Source organism: Camelina sativa, chromosome 10 (genome assembly GCF_030686135.1).
Source record: "Camelina sativa cultivar CO46 ecotype springtype chromosome 10, ASM3068613v1".
NCBI lineage: Eukaryota > Viridiplantae > Streptophyta > Magnoliopsida > Brassicales > Brassicaceae > Camelina > Camelina sativa.
The window spans coordinates 1,741,832-1,761,299 of record NC_141889.1 but is presented as its reverse complement, the minus strand read 5'-3'; the positions used below and the strand labels follow the sequence as shown (position 1 = coordinate 1,761,299).

Genomic DNA, 19,468 nt, shown 5'->3' with positions numbered 1-19,468 from the left:
GGTAATGAATGAATTCAGCAAAACGAATTTCGAATTCAGTGAGAAACAACAACAACGCGCGTTGCCTTTTCCGATTAAACTACTGAAACGTTTTTTAAGCTTCGACAAGAAGAAAAAGCAAACGTCTTCTCTCAGTCATCACCGTCGCTGCTTTGCTTTTTTTGGTAAGTAGAGTCTGATAGGACCACAAAGCCCAATTATGTTACATACAAGCCTAATAATGTTACAAGCCCATATCCTAAAACTAACTGATTGATTTACAAACTTAACTACTAAAAACTCTGTAACGTTTTTACTAAATTTGTTGCTGCATCTCCTTCTTCTTAGCATCCACAAGCAAAGCAAGTTGAGCACATTTACTTTTAGTTTCTTCCAGTTCTTTTTCTAAGCTCTTTACCTGTTTCATTAAGCAAATAATACCGCTGTTAGAGTCCATGTAATATACAAATGTTTTGTACTGCAGACAGAATCAAACTTACCGTCTGTTCTATTTCATTCTCTTTCTTTTTATATTCCTCGCACCTGTTGAAGAATATTATATGATCTGAGATACCCAAACTGATGATACTTTACTGCAATGTGTTTTTTTCTTGTTAAGAGTATATGAATATATACCTCAAGAAGAGTTGTAAGTTCTCTTCCCTTATCTCACTCGCTGGCTTGCCAACGAGGTTATTTCCAGTAGTATCCTGCCAAGAGTTTTTTTTTCGCTTTAGAACAAACTTGTGAATCCAATTAAAATCATTAAATTAAATTCTCACTCACTGTAGCTGCAGGTTGAGGGTTGAGCTGCACGGGTTGAAAGTTATTTCTTAAACCTGTGGAATTTCTCAAATGTGGCGCTGGAACAGCAACTGTACGGGTTGATGTGGCGTTACTAATACTGATTTCACGTATTATCGGACCACCTTGACTAAATTTACCACAAGGCAAAGGCGAAGGATTTGATGTGTTGACAGTAGGCTGATCAGGTATCACAATCCTTTTCGACTTATCTGCAGGGATTTGAGCAGTTTGGTATCCGAAAACGTGGCAGTGGCTTTGCCTGTTTTTTTTCACCATAACAAGCAGTGGAAAAGTCAAACAAAGGTATTGCGGTTTGGTACCAAAATCATATTAAGAGATGATTGGAAAAGATTTTGGAGAGGAAGAAGAGACCAGTAATCAGAGATAATCTTTTTTAATCTCGCCTCGAGCCGCAGAAATAGAGAAGACCTCTCAAAATCTTGCTTATCGTGGGCTGGTTCTATGAAGTTTGCTTCTAGAACTCCTGGGGAACAAATTTTTGTTAATGAGTCTCTCTCTTTGGTTTTACCTCAAACAAAACATATTCAATGAAAATATATGGAGAATGAATCACTATACCCACAACACCATTGCCTCTTGTTGACCCTTCCAGAAGGACCTTCCAGAAAGGCTGTAACGGTGCAAGAGAGATCTCAACTTAATCAACCCGGAAGCTTAAGTGAAAATATGCTAACAAACTTACTACAGCTGCTTCTCGAGATTAAGAACATGGAAATGACTGCAAAAATCAAAACGTACCCGGATGAGACGGTTTTTGTGATAGACATTAAAACCATTAATTGGAAGCTTAGGCGCCTCCTTGATGAATCCAATTTTAATTTCAGAAGCAGCCTGCAATAAGAAAGCTTACTGGTTTAGGTCTCACAGTCTAAAAATTATAATGTAGTTTTATATTTGCAAATGAAAATACAGCAGGAGCTCCATGTATATAAAACGAGCGAGTAAAAAGAAAGAAAAAGAGTAAATCTTACATATTCTGTTGCAGCTGCTTGGGGTTTGTACATTACAGTCTCAGGGTATCTGAATTCATCAGCAATGTTGAATTGCTGCACAGGGATTCCCCGAAGAACAATTTTGAAGTTTTTGAACTTTTTGAGATATAACATGGAAATGTAAGCCTAAGGATAAAGAAACCAAGTCAGCCTTTCAACATCCTTGCAACAGTAAAGATAAAAAAATAGAAAGAAGATGTTCAGGAGAATTACCCTTAGAGAATGTCGATACCGGTATGAAATATGAGATCTTAGTTCTAATGTTTTAGCATGCAACCGTTTCCCGTCCTGTGCATTTTCATCTCGGAGCTGTATGTCCTATGATATCAATCAAGAAAAGAAATAATTTCAATACTTTTAAAACCCAACTTCTGCAAAAGACCTAACCCTTTAAAGAAGTGTAAGTACCTCATCATCGTCATCAAAACTAAGCTCATAGATTCCTTCATCATTTAGCCACAAGTTGTATATAACTACTTTTGTACCATGAGTTCCAATATCCTCGAACTGGTAGGTGAAGAATGAAAATATATGAATTAATAAACAACCAACATTATAGTTAAACACGAGACCAGAGTCTTCAGAAGGAAAGAACCTGCTGCAAAAGTTCGTCCACGGTTGAAAACGGGGACCATTTGAGAAGAATGTTAAGGTTGGTAGACCAATCTCCGGGGGAACCATAAATAATTGGTTGGGGCTGATCTTCGGATATATCAAAATCAATCTGCGTTGCAGATAATGATAACATCAATTGAGATCAAATAATAGTTGCAGATTAAACATTGTAGTGTATTCATTTTAAGCATGGAAACAAAAGAATCGATATGCTGAGAATTTTACCATAGGAACAATCACATCATCCTGACCAGTTCTCCTAAGGAATGTATAAGACAAAAGACCGATGCTCTGCGTAGATTTGCTGAAACGAAGAAGATAAAAAAAAAAATAAGGTTAAGTTAAAAAACAAGAGTATACGCCAAATCCATAGTGTATATGAACCAGATAATATTAATACCCTCCATGAGTTGAGCGACTAAAAACAATAGCATCAGCTCCAAGTCTCATGGTACTTGTCTTGAAACCATTTCCATCTACACACAAAAGTGAAACTATAGTTAGAGACGGTCCTGACTCTTGCACCTAACTAAAAAGAAGATCAATGTCCCATCAACAAAAATATAACAATTACACTGTCCAATCGTCGTATTAGACTTCTTTGAAGAGTAGCCTAAACTCATGCATTTTCTTATCCCATTGGGATCCATCCCACCACCATCATCTTCAAGTGAAAAAAAAAACAAAAGAAGGATCATGTCATTAACAACATTCAAATCCACGGTTAAGCAAAAATTCATACAAAAGAAAGTGTACCTTGGAAAACTAAAGCAGGGGTATTATCTTTAACAATATTGATCTTATCAATCTTGACAAAGGTGGCACCGTTTTGTGTCTGAGGAAGAAGCAAACAAACATAACCAAACAATATACAAATTCATTGGCAATGATCAAAAATCAAAAGGCAGAATCTAAGATTAAGCATTAGCATACCTCGTCAACCGCATTGTCAAGTAGCTCTGCTATTGCTGCAATACATTATAAAGAAGATCATCACAAAACTGTTCATTCTCTCTAACTGATAGCTGCAACAGAGCCAATTCATAGATTTACCTCCAAAGGCCCACTTATGTGAAGTAGCATTCGAGTGAAGAAACTTTGGATGAACTCTTGCATGTTCCAACATACCTGTGAAATTTTTTCATCTGATCAAAATTACCACAAAAAAAAAAAAAAAAAAAAAAACCATAATTGTGGAAGCTTTGATTGATAAGAGTGTTAGAGAACTAACCTGGAGCAGTTGGAGTAACACCAGTAGGGATCACATAGTTTTCGCCGGCTTTCCAGAAACTCCGGCATTCTAGGGTTTCTCGAGGAGCCGCCGTCGCAGCATCACCGATCGAAACTTTCTGATTCTCAATTAGTGATGCCAAGCTCTGAACCATTCCTCTTCCTCCGTCATCTTCGTCGCTGTCACTGTTGAGATTTACGATCTCGGCGACTGCGTTTTCCGCCATCACCGACGGCGAGAAACGAACTCGATCGAAACAGCGTGATGTTTTCTTGTTTTCTAATGAGACAACGCGTTGTTTTTGCAAGATCACTAGGGCTTTTTGCTTTGTTTACTTTTTCTTTTAGCGGCAGTTTAAAAGATAAGAAAGCAGTTTCACTGATAAGAAAACAGCAAGGCGTGTCCTAATATATATAACCCTCGATATCGTCGTCTTGCTTTTCGTGCCAGATCACTAGAACCTAATTGGGCCACAAAGCCCAACTATGCTATAAGCCTATATAAAACCCAATATCATAATTATGTAATTTTAATTATTATTGACTAAATAAATAAATGTCCCATATATAGTAGTTCTTTGATCATGAACGAATGCGAAGGTGTTATTCACATACATTGTTGAAACTCATCCGAGGCATTTTTGGAGTAAAATTCAACACAAACTCTAATTAAAATTAAATATATTAAAAAACACCAAAAATCCAAACTAAAAAAAAAAAGCAAAAAAACGAATAATTAATCTAACTAGAAATAAAAAAAATCTAAATAAAACCAACAACTAAGAAGTTTAGACTCTGCTGGATGGTAGTTCTTCCACCGGGAAAAAATATCGGTTATGTAACATAATTGAGTCGGCGGCGACAGGTTCGTTATCTTGATTCCTATGCCATGTGTAGGACGCGTGAGTTCTATTCAAAATATCCAAAACTGCGTGACCAAAACTAGCTTCTCTATATGCTGAATAACTCGGTGGCGGATCAGTAAAACTAAAAAAAAAAACAAGTCTTAGTTTCATATCACCATAAAAAGAACAAAAAGTAATAAAACAAAATTAATATGGGTTGTTACCTATTTGCGATTCCTTCAATGTTCCCTCCATCTCCAATAGTGATATAAATCGGGGCAGAAGGATCTTTGACAGGAGAGCTCAAGCCATTGGTAACGTTATATTTGATATTGGAGATACGTTCGGTTCTCTCATAAGAATGGACGTGACCGGATATAACCAAATCAACTTTGTTGTTAACAAACCACGGCTCAAACATTACTCTCATGCTTTCACCTTCCATGTAATGGTAGTTATTACTGTTATACCAGGGCGCGTGAACCATGACAATCAACCATGGAGTCTCTTCTCTGTTCACCTTCTTCAACTCTTGCTCGAGCCACACGTATTGAGGTGTGTATTTTCCTAAAGATACGAATAACATGTTATACAAACTAAAATAAAATAAAAACATGCAAAAATCCTAATGATGTTTTCGTGTATTAATATTACCATAGGCAGAGTAAGAAGAGAGGACGATGATGTGAGCAGAGGCACGTCTAATAGAGAACCAAAGAGGAGAAGTACTCTTCGAAGCTTTGTAGGAGTTATGGTAATGGTGAATATAGGGCTTGAAGGCATGAGGCTCCCCCTAATTTAGATTCAAAAAAGTTCTTAAAACTGAAACTTAGCTAGTTATTAAAAAAAAAGCTAAATTTGAGAGAATTAAGATATGAACTTACTATGTTTGGGACGAAATCAACTTCGTGATTGCCGGCAGCATAGATGAAGGGTTGGTAAGCAGCACAATGCTCAACAAATCTTCCCCAAGAATCCCACTTTCTTTGGTCATGGTTCGGGTGGTTATCTGCGTAAGATAAATCTCCAGGAAAGAGAACGGCTTGTCCTTTAGGGTTTGACATGTAATGATACAATGTCTCGTTAGAAGCATAAGTTTGTCCAAGATCACCTGTACAGACACACACAACGTATATATTAGATTTATCGATTTTGGAAGTAGTAATGAAATCTAGCTTTTGTAAAAGAAAAATAAGTACCAATAATGCCGAATGTGTATGGAACGTCTGGTCCGACCTTTAGAGGAGTAGTAAAGTTGAATTGTCTAACGGATTCATCACTACCAACTTCATAGATGTACTTGGTATCGTACTGACGTGTAATACAAGAAAGAGATTTTATCAAAGTCTTTAAAACAGAAGAAAAAAAAAAGTAATGTTGTTATTTGGATGACGAGCTAAATTATGTAAAGTACAAACCTCGAGTCCTTTAATGGTGGCGTGATGAAGAAAGCCAGAAGTATAGTCATAGAATCGGTAAGACGATGTGGAGGCATGAGTTCTCTTCTTTTCTGGCTTCACGTCGCCATCAACGGTCTTCCAGTCAGTAACGACGTTAGAACCAGCTAGATTTAACGGTGTTACCCACGAGATGATGATGCCACGTCCATTGTAATCTCCTTGAACGATATGAACCTAGAGCCAAGGGTTCAAATTGTCAATGTAATATACAGAGATGATGACGACGTACATAGTTCAAAAGAAACATAATTTTAAACTGTTAGACACAAATTTATCATCTAAGATATCAAAACCTGTTCAGGAGCATTGTGACCAGCCGGAGATGGAAAAGTTGAGAGTGTAAGACACAAAGGTGATTTGGTCTTGGACTCAAACAAAGAAACAAGCCCAACACTGAATCCCAATGAACAGAAGAAGACAAACAACACACCATCGTCAAAACTAAGTATCAATGGCACCAACGTTCGTGAACCTTCACCAAAAGATGACTCATCCAAGACAGCTGGAGGATAAGATATTTTCTCATCATTCTAGACTGTTCCAAAAGTGTAATCTATAAAAGACAATTGTACATAACCGTTTGTAATTATCCAAAGTAAGATTTTTTACCAAATTAGTCCAAAGTTCTCTTCTTCCTTTCATGGTATCAGAGCATTGCAAACCTTAACAGGTGAAACAATGGCTGCCGTATTTCCCTTCCCAGACAATGTTCATGTCACCAGCTCTGTCACTTTGAAACTGACTGACTCAAACTACCTCTTGTGGAAGACATAATTTGAGTCTCTGTTGTCAAGTCAAAAACTCATCGGTTTTGTCAATGGTGTTTTCAATGCACCTGTTCAGACTCGCCTCGTCGTCAATGGTGAAGTCTCCAGTGAAGTCCTGAACCCTCAGTACGAGTCGTGGTTCTGTACCGATCAGCTTGTTCGTTCTTGGCTGTTCGGTACTCTGTCTGAAGAAGTCCTTGGTCATGTTCACAATCTCCAAACTTCGCGTGAGATCTGGTTGTCTCTCGCAGAGAACTTCAACAAGAGCAGTGTTGCCAGAGAGTTCTCTCTTCGTCGCAGTCTGCAGCTCCTGTCCAAGAGAGACAAGACGTTATCAACCTATTGTCGTGAGTTTAAGGCGATTTGTGATTCCTTGAGCTCCATTGGGAAACCTGTTGATGAATCCATGAAAATCTTTGGTTTTCTCAATGGACTGGGCAGAGATTACGATCCCATCACGACAGTTATCCAAAGCTCCTTTAGCAAGATTCCAGCTCCAACGTTCAACGATGTGATTGCAGAGGTTCAAGGCTTTGATAGCAAGTTGCAGTCGTATGAGGAAACTCCCTCATCAACTCCACATCTCGCCTTCAACACTGAGAAAACAAATTCGTGTGCTCCGCAGTACCAACCAAACAATCGCGGGAGAGGTCGTTCTGGTCAGAACAGAGGCAAAGGTGGTTATTCATCGAGATGTCGAGGTTTTCCACAGCATCAGTCTTCCTTTTCATCTCAGGGAGAGAGACCAGTTTGTCAGATTTGCGGACGTATTGGTCACACAGCTATCAAGTGCTACAACCGGTTCGACAATAACTACCAGAGTGAAGTTACAGCTCAAGCTTTCTCTTCTCTGCGTGTTTCTGATGACAGTGGAAGAGAATGGCACCCTGAATCTAGAGCTACCGCACATGTCACTTCCTCCACCAGTGGTCTTCAAGAGACTATGACCTATGAAGGTAATGATGCTGTGATGGTAGGAGATGGAGCTTATCTCCCTATCACACATGTTGGTTCCACCACCATCTCCTCTGCTAAAGGTATCATTCCTCTTCATGAAGTGATAGTATGTCCTGATATGAAAAAATCTCTCTTGTCTGTGTGATGATTACCCTTGTGGTGTGTTCTTTGATTCTAAATATGTCTATGTCATTGACTTACCTACTCAGAGAGTGGTGTCCAAGGGTCCTCGTAGAGCAGGGCTCTATGTGCTGGAGAATCAAGAGATTGTGGCTCTTTACTCAAATCGTCAGTGTGTAACAACATCAGATGTTTGGCACCACAGACTTGGTCACGCAAGCTCGAAGATTCTACAGCAACTTCAAAGCAGCAAGGCAATACAAGTGAATAAGAGCAGCACTTCCCCAGTTTGTGAGGCTTGCCAGATGGGGAAAAGTTCTAGATTACCTTTCTTAGATTCTGATTCTCGTGTGTTACACCCTTTAGATCGAATTCACTGTGATCTCTGGGGTCCCTCACCAGTTGTATCGAACCAAGGATTCAAATATTATGCAATTTTTATTGATGATTTCTCAAGATATTCGTGGTTCTATCCTCTGCATCACAAATCAGATTTTGCTTCAGTTTTCATAGCTTTTCAAACAATGGTGGAAAAACAACTTAACAGTAAGATCAAGGTCTTTCAAAGTGATGGAGGTGGTAAGTTTACAAGTCACAGACTGAAACACCATCTTGCTAACCATGGTATTCATAACAGGATCTCTTGTCCTTACACTCCGCAGCAGAACGGCTTGGCAGAGCGTAAGCACCGTCACCTGGTTGAACTTGGATTGTCGATGTTGTTTCAGTGTCATGCTCCACTAAAGTACTGGGTTGAGTCTCTCTCCACTGCAAACTACATCAGCAACATGTTACCATCGTTTGTTCTTAATGGAGTAAGCCCCATTGAAACTCTTTTTGGAGCAAAGCCGGATTACTCCTCTCTTCGTGCTTTTGGCTCAGCGTGCTATCCTTGTCTCAGGCCACAAACAACACACAAATTTGATCCTCGTTCGTTGCAGTGTATATTTCTTGGATTCAATAGCAACTACAAAGGATACCGATGCTTGTTTCCTCCTACTGGTAAGGTGTATATATCAAGGCATGTTATCTTTGATGAGAAGGTTTTTCCGTTTAAAGAGAAATACCAACACTTGGTTCCGGATTATACAACACCTCTTCTCAAAGTGTGGCAACATAAAGCAAATAATGTTCCCTTGGCTGAAAGTTTGAGTCAGGCTCAGATACTACCAAAACCAGTAGTCACACCTGAAGCAGAAGCACCTCAGGCTACTGAACCAGTCTTGAATAATGAACCAGAAACAGAGGAAAGTGAAGATGACACTGAGCAAGAGGGTGACCAACTTGTTGAAGATATAGCTCCTGCAATGAACACTCACACAATGACGACTCGGCTTAAAGCTGGGATACAAAAGCGAAATCCAAGGTATTTTCTGCTCGCCTCTCTTCTCACTGGTGAAGAACCAAAGTCTATGGTCTCTGCAATGAATCATCCTGGTTGGAATGATGCGGTTATGGAAGAGGTATGATGGATATATCTCCTCAGAACATGGCACTTGGTTAAACCCACTGTTGACATGAACATTCTCAGCTCAAAATGGGTCTTTAAGACCAAGTTCAATCCAGATGGAACCATTGATAAGCTTAAAGCTCGCTTAGTTGCCAAAGGTTTTGATCAAGAGGAAGGAGTCGACTATTTTGAAACATTTAGTCCTGTAGTCCGCACAGCTACAATCAGGCTTGTCCTTGATGTTGCAACTGCTAAAAGTTGGCCCCTCAAGCAGTTGGACGTGTCTAATGCCTTCCTCTATGGTGAACTTCAAGAACCGGTATACATGTACCAACCTGCAAGGTTCGAAGATCCAGAAAAACCAGACTATGTTTGCTGCCTCACTAAAGCTCTTTACGGTCTGAAACAGGCTCCTCGAGCATGGTTTGATACTTTCACCAATTTTATTATTGATTTTGGCTTCGTTTGCAGCACCGCAGATCCATCCTTGTTTGTGTGTCATCACGGAGGAAGAACTCTAGTCTTGTTACTTTATGTTGATGACATCCTTTTAACTGGAAGTGATCAAGACCTTCTAGATGAACTGCTTACAACACTCAACAACCGTTTTGCAATGAAGGATCTTGGTCGACCTCGTTACTTCTTGGGAATAGAGATCGAGACAAACAACAATGGACTATTTCTTCATCAAACTGCTTATGCTAGAGACATCCTCCATCAAGCAGGAATGAGTGAGTGTAACCCTATGCCCACTCCACTACCAGAACAGTTGGACAAGCTGAGCTCCGAGCCATTTCCAGAGCCAACATATTTCCGAAGCCTTGCTGGGAAGCTGCAATACCTGACTATCACACGACCAGATATCCAGTTCGCTGTCAACTTTATTTGTCAACGAATGCACGCTCCAACAACTTCAGACTTTGGATTACTGAAACGAATACTTCGTTATGTTAAAGGGACAATGGAAATGGGGATGCCAATCAAAAGAAACACTGATCTCTCGATCTCTGCATTATGCGACAGTGATCATAGTGGTTGCAAGATGACAAGACGCTCCACAACAGGGTTCTGTGTCTTACTCGGTTCAAATTTGATATCTTGGTCTGCAAAGCGACAGCCAACAATCTCCCATTCCTCAACCGAAGCAGAGTACAGAGCTCTCACCTACACAACACGAGAGATAACTTGGATATCGTTTCTTCTGCGTGACATCGGTATCTCACAATATCACCCTACTCAAGTCTATTGCGACAATCTCTCAGCTGTTTATCTCTCCACAAATCCAGCTCTGCATAATCGTACGAAACACTTCGATAGAGATTATCACTACATCAGGGAGCAAATTGCGTTGGGACTCATCGAGACACACCACATCACTGCAGAAGAACAGTTAGCCGATATATTCACAAAGTCCTTGCCTCGGAAGCCATTTTTTGAGTTACGCTTCAATCTTGGTGTGTCTGTCTCACCCACTCCAAGATTGCGGGAGAGTGTAAGACACAAAGGTGATTTGGTCTTGGACTCAAACAAAGAAACAGGCCCAACACTGAAGCCCAATGAACAGAAGAAGACAAACAACACACCATTGTCGAAACAGAGTATCAATGGCACCAACGTTCGTGAACCTTCACCAAAAGATGACTCATCCAAGACAGCTGGAGGATAAGATATTTTCTCATCATTCTAGACTGTTCCAAAAGTGTAGTCTATAAAAGACAATTGTACATGACCGTTTGTAATTATCCAAAGTAAGAGTTTTTACCAAATTAGTCCAAAGTTCTCTTCTTCCTTAGAGAGAGAGGCATCTCGTTTGATGGTTGAGCTTGTTGGACAAATTTGCTCGTCATACCACCGTTGATAACGGTGGTAATGTTTAGGAACACAAAAGCAAGTATAACTATGTTCATCCTCATACTTGATCGTTGCTGCAAGAGTCTTGCTTGAGTTTGTTTGTTTCTGGTTAAGGATGTATGGTATCGTATATATACAACTTAATTTAGGTTTTTTTTCTTTTTTTAAAAAGAAGAGATAAAGTTGAATTTTAAAGAATATTGTTTCATCTGGGTGTAATAATAGGAAAAGATTCAAATTCTAATTCTAATAGGAAAAGATTGAAGTGATAAACATTGCTTAGATATGATTTTAGATAGGAAAAGATATGATTCCATAGTGTGCACCCAATTATGGCAGAAGCTAGAGTGATCTGGTTCCCTCAAGCAACTCCACGGTATGCATTCCTCACATGGCTGATGGTGAAGAACAGACTCGCAACAGGAGAAAGGATGGCAACATGGAACACCACTGCAAATACAGGATGCATTTTCTGCAATAATCCAACGAGACAAGAGCGCATTTGTTCTTCGACTGTCCATACTCGCGACAGGTTTAGGAGTCGCTGGTTATCCGACTTCTTCAGCACAAGTACACCACGGACTGGACGCAAGTGATACACCTACTCACAGGAAACGATTTGGACAAGACTCACTGGTTTTTGCTCAACTACACTTTTCAAAATGTTATCCACTCCATTTGGAGGGAGAGAAATGACAGGCGCCATGGAGAACCACCATCACCGGTGGAGAAGCTGGTGAAGTTGATTGATAAAAATGTCCACAATAGACTAAGCACAATGTCTGATGTCGATGACACATTCATTCAGGCTTGGTTTGCAACAAGATTTCACTAAATTGTCAGGGTTGTTTTTAAGCAAAACAAGATCTAAACAAAGTTTTGTATTATTGATGTAAAACGTTTATTTTACTTTGAATATAATTTAACATTAAATTAAAAAAAAAATATGATTTTAAAATCTCCAAAACATTATTGGATAAATATCAAATCATATTGCGTAAATCATATTTTATTTATAATATAAAAAAAATTCTGTAATTGCGTAAATCATATTTGATTTATAATATAAAACAAAATTTCTGTAAATTTTTTTTATTTGACAACATTCTGTTAAAATTCTGTAATGGCATAAATCATATTTGCTTAATAATATAAAAATAAAAATTCCACACTTTTTGATGAAAAAGAGAACTAGAACTAAATTAGGAAAGTGAAAGGACAAGACGTTTGAAAGAAAAAAGGTTCACAATAGGATCTCCTTTCTCCTAAACCTGAACCTTCTTTTGTTGATTACAAAGATCAAACCAAACCTTAACCTGACTTCATTCAGACCTAATGGTCCCGGTCTCCATAACCGGTTAAAATGGTCGGTGGTGACCGGTGGCCAGAATGTTTTTGACAAGACCCGGAATTGCCCCAGACCCATCAGAACTCTACAGACTCTTTCTCTCTTACCTAACTCAACCTACTCTAAACCCGGAACTGTTTAAACACACACACACACACGCACACATTTTAACACAGCTTACATTTGTTTTCTTCTTCCTCTCTCTCTGTATTGTTTGGTTATACATTTTGTAGTCAAATGGCTCGCTCAATGGTTCTCTTTAAGGTCTCCAAGTGGTTACAGATGTCTCTGGAGCACAAACTGCTTCAACCGTCAACCGTTTCAGCACATTCGGACACGGGTCTTCCCCGAAATTGCTGTTGGAGATCGTTACTGCGCATCTCGCTTTCCCTACACACTTCTGCATTATAACAAAACACACCTTGGTTATATATAAAATAAAAAGTTTGATTGCAATTTTATCTATGTAATAAGTTCTGTCTTTTACCCTCTCTAAGATAGCGCATGAGGTAGTGGCATGACACTCTCCTTGTTGGTAATTCCCGCAGGTTCCTAAAGGAGTCCCAAAGCTTGCAAATTTGATAGATGCAATAGCTTGACCTGGACTACATTTCAAATGAACCTTAGGTCTATGAAATGTCTGTCCTTTTCCATAGCTTTCGATTTGCCAGTTCTTGATATTCGGGTGATATTCAGAAACTTCAGCACAAACTCCGGATACTGATCTTTTGACCAAAGAGATTGTTGATGGATTTCCACCAAGCTCCTCGAATATAACCAACAGATTCTGACTCGGCTTTAACCATGATCTCGGAACATGGTACCATCTTTGCGTAGGTTGACCACAGCCGGTTTGACATTTGTTTGGTTTATATGTTCCGGTGTAGCTACAATGACCACAGTCACCAGTCGCAAATGCTGTCCAGTATCTCCCAATGCTCTCACCGTTCACCCAAATCTGACCTTTTCCCATTCCTTCCATGTCCAAAGCAAGCGGCTCGTTTCCTTCAGGTGCATCAAAATAAGTCTGTGAAACAAAACAACAACAATTCCGTTAGTTCAGATTCCAACTTATAATAACATCTCGTTAAGTTGCGTTTTGATTCAATCTAACCTTGTGCCATGTCAAAGGTTGAGGCTTCTGTACAGTTAAGGACGCATCCATCCACCCAAACGAGGGAGTGTTGGTTGGAAATGCAAGATTCATAGCTTCACCTTTCAGCCCCACCTGATGAAAACAAGTTAAACAACTTAACGTTGGAAAAAATGGAAACCAAGAGACCGAAATCTTATGTAAACAAGACAGATAAAACACCTGGTATGTCCATTTTTGCCATGACAAATCCCTTTTCCCTTGACTCAACCCGTGCAATGCCACTGGACCCAAGATACCAGTGTTCCATGACTCAAAGTGTCCACCCACATTCTTCATAAACCGAACAAAAAAAGAAAGGTTCAGGAGAAGAGAAAAACGAGAAAAACAACTTAGAAAGCTGGTGAGAAAAAAAGAATATTAACTGGTAATCCAACAGCAACACTCAGCAACGCAATTTTGTTAGTTCCAGAATGCAGATTGATCTTTCCCTGATAAGTGAATCTCCTGTTTTGCCTTGTTCCGAAGGCAGAACCTGCAATTCATATATATATATATATATATATATATATATATATATAAGTTTGCATATCAGAAACTCTCTATGGGAAGTTAATGGGCCAAACTATTGGAAGAACCATACCCGAGAGCTGTCCATTGACAAATATATGCACGGCGTGGCCTGTAGATTGAATAATGAGAGTTGGTAGCTCTCCTCCATGCAAAAATGATTCAGTTTCTTTGATATCAACACTGCATACAAATTCCAGATATTTGTTAGAGAATCACATTGAAGCTATGGAAAGTTTACATCTAATGAGATAGCATATGGTTTTTTTTTACCTGGTCATGTACCAAAGATAATCGCTTGTGTCCCGCGTGACATTTATCTGTTCCAAGAGTCCATGAGTAGTGAATGTAGAGCTGTCATCTAGAGAAGAAAGATCTTCCAAATAACTCTGCCACTGGAAATTCTTTGTGTTTGTCGGCAACATTTCCATCTGTGATGTTTGAACTCCAACCTGCAATCAAAGAAGAGATATGCACAATTTTCAGAAAAATCACAAACACAATCTGAGGAACCACAATTCCCAGTTTCAGAACAATCATATAAACTTACCTTTGCAGTATTGAAGACTGCATTTCTACAGTCAGGAAGAATACTGATTGACCAAGGAGGTAAGTTATAATGAACGTTGTTAAACAACACTCTTGCTGCCGACTCTGTATCATAGTTTGCAAGGAAAGCTGAACAATCTCCTGATTCTGAAGAGTATACATGAGCCTGGGAAAATAAAGTAAAAAAAGAGGGACACAAGTTAGTAAAACTACAGAAAAATTCTACAACTTAACCAAAACGAACCTATCATGATAAATGCATTATTACCTGTTGCTTGTTTCCTAATGATGTTTCAACAGGATCAGCTGAAACCAGAGCTTTTTCACACATCTTGATAGCTCTGTGGAGCTCCTTTAGATGACCATATTTAGGTTGTCTGATTAAACCTATTTAGCATTAAACAACCACTCAATTAGTACATAAGGAAGGCCTTATTTTCCCTTAATGTGTACGAACTTTTGTTTGTTTCCTGCCCTTACCATATTCATCAATCGGAGCATCATAATCATAGCTGGTGGTGACAAAGGGACCTCCGGCTGTTCTTCCGAAGTTAGTTCCTCCGTGATACTGTTCCCAAGAAATGACAATGAATCTTCCATTTTAATATGCTCGATGTCGATGATAACCAAATCTTAAAGTGTTAGGTGCTAGATGATTAACCAAGTTGCTAAAGTATACATACCATGTAGTAGTTAACAAAAGATCCTCCTTTTTGTATGAAACGTGCAACGGCAAACGCCAGATCCTGAACTGGTCTACGGTGCATTGGCCCACCGAACTCAGTGAACCTGATAATGCATTTCCAATTTACAGGGTAAAAAAGGTTACCGATTTGCAGATGATAACTCCATGTACACATATAAAGTGAAATCAAATGAGAATCTGTACCAGCCACTCCATGCCTCTGTCCATATCAAAGGCTTGTATGGCTTGTTCGGAGCAAACGAATCACAGTAGAAACCGTTGCATGTGTTTATCTGTTATCAAAACCAATAAGTTTGAGTTCATTCTTCAAAGTCAAAGACATTCACCAGCTCCAGACCAATTAACTAACTAATACTTACTAACTTATTACAAAGCTTATGCAATCAAGAAACTCACCACAGGGTCAGGGGCATCGTCTTCTTTGCACATGACCCACGGGACACCAGTCTCAGTTGCTATAGCCATTTTAGCTGCCCAAGTCATGTAGTTGTGACCTTCAGCGCCCAATAACTGCCCTTGTCTTCCATACTCGTTTTCAATCTACAGTGAAATAAAAAGACCCCTTTCTATTAACTCACACATAACTCTGCATGATCATTAATCAGAGTATTAGCCTGTTCGGTTAAAGTTTTTACCTGAGAAAGGATAATGGGACCACCCTGAGACTCAAACAAGTTTTCACTCTTCATCAGCTCAACTATTCTCTCTGTAAATCCTTGCATAGCTCTCTGCAAAAATCATCTCAACAACATTAATATCTGAAAACAAGTCTATCTATAGAGACTCTAATCAAGTAAATGCTATGAGATGGGAAATATTGGATAATGGAAACTCAAAACAGACCTTGAAAGGCTCGTTATCTGTTCTAAAGCTGATTCCAGGAACATACTTGAGCCAAACAGGGAATCCTCTGCTCATTTGCCAAGTAAAAAAACAAAAACTTTAGTGACCATAAACAGTAACTGTAAACATACACACATATGTAGTCAAATCTAGAGGCAAGAAAGGAACTTTATAGTAATTTTACCCAAAATTCCACTCGGCGCAAACATAAGGTCCGATTCGAAGATGAGCATATAAACCAGCTTTGTGTATCGTCTTCACGAATCTCACCAAATCATTCCTCCCTTCAAAATCGTACTGAGAGGAAGAAAGGAACCATCAATATTCAAAGAAAAGAGAAACATAATTGAAGAAGAAAGAGTAAGAAAAAGTTTGTACTTTTCCAGGAGAAGGCTCATGGAGGTTCCAGAAAACGTAAGTCTCAATCACATCAACACCTCCATCTTTCGCCTTCTGAATCAAACCTTCCCACATCTATAAAACAACAACAACAACACCACCAGAAAAAAAATAAAAATAAAAAAATAAAAAAAAAAACTAATTGTTAAAAAAACAGAACAAAGAAAGAAACAAAGTTAGGGTTTTTTTTCTTTGATAAACCCTCAAAAAAGTAAAGGGCTTTAAGTTGAATCTTACATCAGGAGTGCTGCGAGGGTAATGTATGGAGCCAGAGAAGAGGATTCGTCTCTGCCCATTAATTAAAAGTGCTTTACGGTCATAAGTAACTCCGCATTGCACAAATCCAACAACTAGAATCAAAAACCCTAAGCATAACCATAGAATCATTCGAGAAACTGAATCTCCACTCCCCATTCCCCACATTTACCCTTCACAGACTACAGCAAGAAGAGGGAGGAGGAGGAGGAGTACAAGGAGGAAGCTTCTTCTTCTGGGTCTGTGTTGTCGCTCTCAGTGAAGAAGAAAGAAAGGGTTTTAATAAGGAGAGAGAGAGGAGGAAGAAGACGAAGGAGAAAGAGAGGAAGAAGAAGGGGTTTTTATTGCACTTCACAATTGTCTACTCGCATCATCACTGCGTGGCCGTGAGCTACCGACGCTTTCCCACCAATTTTTACACATTTTTTATTTTTATTTTTTTTTTCTAGATATATTATAGTATTAATGTTATAACGGAAATAAATTAATAAAACAAAAAAAACGGGAAGATATAAAGAAAAAAGTGAGTTGATTAATGATATTTTTAGGAGGAGAAAAAAAGGCAAAAGAGAAGCACGTTGATTGAGTTAAAGCAGCTAATCACGCTACAATTTTTCTTCAGTTTCTTTTTTTGATATTTTTGTTTGGTTGATTGATTTTATTATACCTACTGCGTCACTACTCACGACCTTAATGTAAAGATGGTATGTGTGAATATTATTGTTTTGGGTTTGATATAGTATAAGAATATTCATTAGTAGAGAGAGATGTTGAAATTTAGTGTGATATGAAGAAAATTAAAAATCAGAGTACGTGTGAAGAACATTGATTTTATTAGTGAAGTGGAGGAGTCTTTTGGGATAGTCGTCGGAAATGGATTCACATCGTACATGTGTCTTCCACTTCCAAACTCCAAATCACAGTATACCTGTCATTTAGATAGGCTTTTACCATACTATTATATTCACCAAATTCGCATTATTCCGAACTTTTATTTTTGTTGTTTTCTTTGGCCTAGTGATTTATATCTATCATCTTCGGGTTAATCGTTTTCCGAATTTGAGTGTGTATATGAAAATATTTATTGATGGATGAGAAAAACAAAAGTAAAAATGAATTACCATAATAAGTGCTCAACGAAACTTATAAAAAAACATACATTAAAAACCCCACCGAAGATCTCCAACTGGTTAAGCAGCGTTTGGTACGTTATGAACCTTCTAGATTTGCTTGTGCTGTATATTTTTTACATCTTTTATTGTAAGTTTCTTTGAAGACTGGTTAGGTTCTTGGATCTGATGAAAGTTCAAATTCATCAGCCCAGTAGAGATTTAATTAAGAGTATGCTTCCTTAATCAAGGGATTAGCCGGAAGACAGTAACAAATAGTAATAATTATAAATAAATAAAAAAATCAGTCCTACACAATACATGTGAAAGCACTATTTTGTTCAGACAGTTGAAATTCCAGTTTTACCCTAAATAATGATACGCTAGTATTCACCCACCGACACCGAGAGTAGTCTGCCTTGATGGGTTTGACTCGTGATTTCACATTTTGACTAGGGGTATTTATGGAACTTATAAATATAACTGTCAACAGTTGGAATTGTCGAAGGAAAAAGAAAAAGAGAAGTGTGTTCTTTAGAACTCTCCCGGTACGGACGGTCCGACACTTCAACTCTCACTTAAGCTATCTTCTTCTTTTTTATTATTATTCCCAAATTTTATTATTTTAGTTTTCGAGTTCTGGTCAGATTTTGCAATCAGATGCGATTGGATGATATCAATCAGCTTTTTTAATTGTCGGAAACTTCCAATTTTGTTGTTGAAACATCGTGTTTTCTCGAATTCGTTTGTTGAACAACCAAAATGTTTCTTCTATTTGTTTCATAAATATTAATTTCGTATATATAATTTTTGAGAATATCATATAGACATACTTTGGATATATTTTCGTAATGCATTCAAAAGGGTTTTAACAAATTGTAGTGATAGTTATAGTAGACTTGTAGTGTAATTTATTCAAATTTAATCATGTCCAAACGACATACCAATATGTAAACTTTCCCTCGAAATATCATCCTTGATATTTATACGATGGGACAATAGCCAAATAACTAAGAGAATTTTAATTAATAGTTTGTACGAATCTATTGTGGACCTAATTATAAGTGATCAAAACAAAGTCTCATTATAAAGCTAGTTAACTAATTAATGTATTTACATTAGTTATTGAATAAAGGCTAAAGCTGATTGTCAAGATTTCCAGGTCTCGGTGTCCACATGTGATGTTTAACAGTAATATAAGTCTATAAGAAAAGGGAGAGGTTAAACCCTAATAAGGCTTCGACGACGTGAAGTGCGGAGAGAAAACGGAAAAGAAGAGCATATACAAAAAAAAAAAAAAAATGAGGGCAGACCGGCACGCAGTCGCATTACGCGTTACCTAAAACTATATGACAAGGCCACTATTCCTTGCTTCACATTTGGAGTCTAATAAATACTTTTTTACACGTATTATGTGGATTGATTTTGCCCTGTTTTTATGCTAATGGTGGTTGAATTTTAGTTAGAGATAACACCAACTAGATTCCACCAAAGTTTCACCG

The 19,468-nt window shown here is 38.3% G+C and overlaps 3 protein-coding genes across 4 annotated transcripts; all 3 read right to left on the bottom strand.

Moving 5' to 3' along the window:
• Positions 1–48: 48 nt before the first annotated feature.
• LOC104716500 (protein MICRORCHIDIA 1) lies at positions 49–4,067 on the bottom strand. 2 transcript variants are annotated; one of them, XM_010433882.2, is made up of 18 exons: positions 3,646–4,067; positions 3,468–3,542; positions 3,348–3,382; positions 3,171–3,249; positions 2,989–3,078; positions 2,815–2,890; positions 2,640–2,718; positions 2,395–2,523; positions 2,208–2,306; positions 2,013–2,117; positions 1,779–1,925; positions 1,546–1,638; positions 1,366–1,417; positions 1,159–1,270; positions 766–1,045; positions 616–689; positions 480–522; positions 49–397 (listed from the first exon to the last, which is right to left on the bottom strand). In XM_010433882.2, exons 1-18 carry the CDS (start codon positions 3,869–3,871, stop codon positions 296–298), a joined length of 1,896 nt encoding a protein of 631 aa, XP_010432184.1. In that variant the 5' UTR covers positions 3,872–4,067; the 3' UTR covers positions 49–295. The 2 variants fall into 2 exon arrangements, 1 of the variants encoding a protein (XP_010432184.1); XR_015568755.1 differs by having other exon boundaries at positions 355–397; positions 1,366–1,460; positions 3,646–4,028.
• A 215-nt stretch (positions 4,068–4,282) lies between these two features.
• On the bottom strand, positions 4,283–6,523 carry LOC104716497 (purple acid phosphatase 25-like). The gene is made up of 8 exons (XM_087470254.1): positions 6,514–6,523; positions 6,243–6,451; positions 5,908–6,123; positions 5,689–5,800; positions 5,374–5,600; positions 5,144–5,282; positions 4,714–5,056; positions 4,283–4,631 (listed from the first exon to the last, which is right to left on the bottom strand). Exons 1-8 carry the CDS (start codon positions 6,521–6,523, stop codon positions 4,433–4,435), a joined length of 1,455 nt encoding a protein of 484 aa, XP_087326380.1. The 3' UTR covers positions 4,283–4,432.
• Positions 6,524–12,266: 5,743 nt separating this feature from the next.
• On the bottom strand, positions 12,267–17,565 carry LOC104716498 (beta-galactosidase 3). The gene is made up of 18 exons (XM_010433880.3): positions 16,840–17,565; positions 16,582–16,677; positions 16,388–16,500; positions 16,204–16,270; positions 15,996–16,088; positions 15,757–15,900; positions 15,544–15,632; positions 15,338–15,443; positions 15,135–15,222; positions 14,923–15,041; positions 14,656–14,820; positions 14,379–14,557; positions 14,179–14,288; positions 13,961–14,070; positions 13,758–13,868; positions 13,557–13,670; positions 12,930–13,469; positions 12,267–12,842 (listed from the first exon to the last, which is right to left on the bottom strand). Exons 1-18 carry the CDS (start codon positions 17,023–17,025, stop codon positions 12,702–12,704), a joined length of 2,571 nt encoding a protein of 856 aa, XP_010432182.2. The 5' UTR covers positions 17,026–17,565; the 3' UTR covers positions 12,267–12,701.
• Positions 17,566–19,468: the final 1,903 nt, after the last annotated feature.

What these genes read in the sequence shown, in the direction of transcription:
- LOC104716500 (XM_010433882.2), bottom strand. Translation starts at nt 3,871, where the DNA reads ATGGCGGAAAACGCAGTCGCCGAGATCGTAAATCTCAACAGTGACAGC. An exon ending in TTGACAATGCGGTTGACGAG is followed by an intron (nt 3,250 to 3,347) that starts GTATGCTAATGC and finishes CTTCTTCCTCAG; the next exon opens with ACACAAAACGGTGCCACCTT. An exon ending in TAATACGACGATTGGACAGT is followed by an intron (nt 2,891 to 2,988) that starts GTAATTGTTATA and finishes TTTTGTGTGTAG; the next exon opens with ATGGAAATGGTTTCAAGACA.
- LOC104716497 (XM_087470254.1), bottom strand. An exon ending in CCACCATTAAAGGACTCGAG is followed by an intron (nt 5,801 to 5,907) that starts GTTTGTACTTTA and finishes ATTACACGTCAG; the next exon opens with TACGATACCAAGTACATCTA. An exon ending in TTGATTTCGTCCCAAACATA is followed by an intron (nt 5,283 to 5,373) that starts GTAAGTTCATAT and finishes AATCTAAATTAG; the next exon opens with GGGGAGCCTCATGCCTTCAA.
- LOC104716498 (XM_010433880.3), bottom strand. Translation starts at nt 17,025, where the DNA reads ATGTGGGGAATGGGGAGTGGAGATTCAGTTTCTCGAATGATTCTATGG. An exon ending in ACAGAGGCATGGAGTGGCTG is followed by an intron (nt 15,444 to 15,543) that starts GTACAGATTCTC and finishes ATGCATTATCAG; the next exon opens with GTTCACTGAGTTCGGTGGGC. An exon ending in TGCTCCGATTGATGAATATG is followed by an intron (nt 15,042 to 15,134) that starts GTAAGGGCAGGA and finishes AATGCTAAATAG; the next exon opens with GTTTAATCAGACAACCTAAA.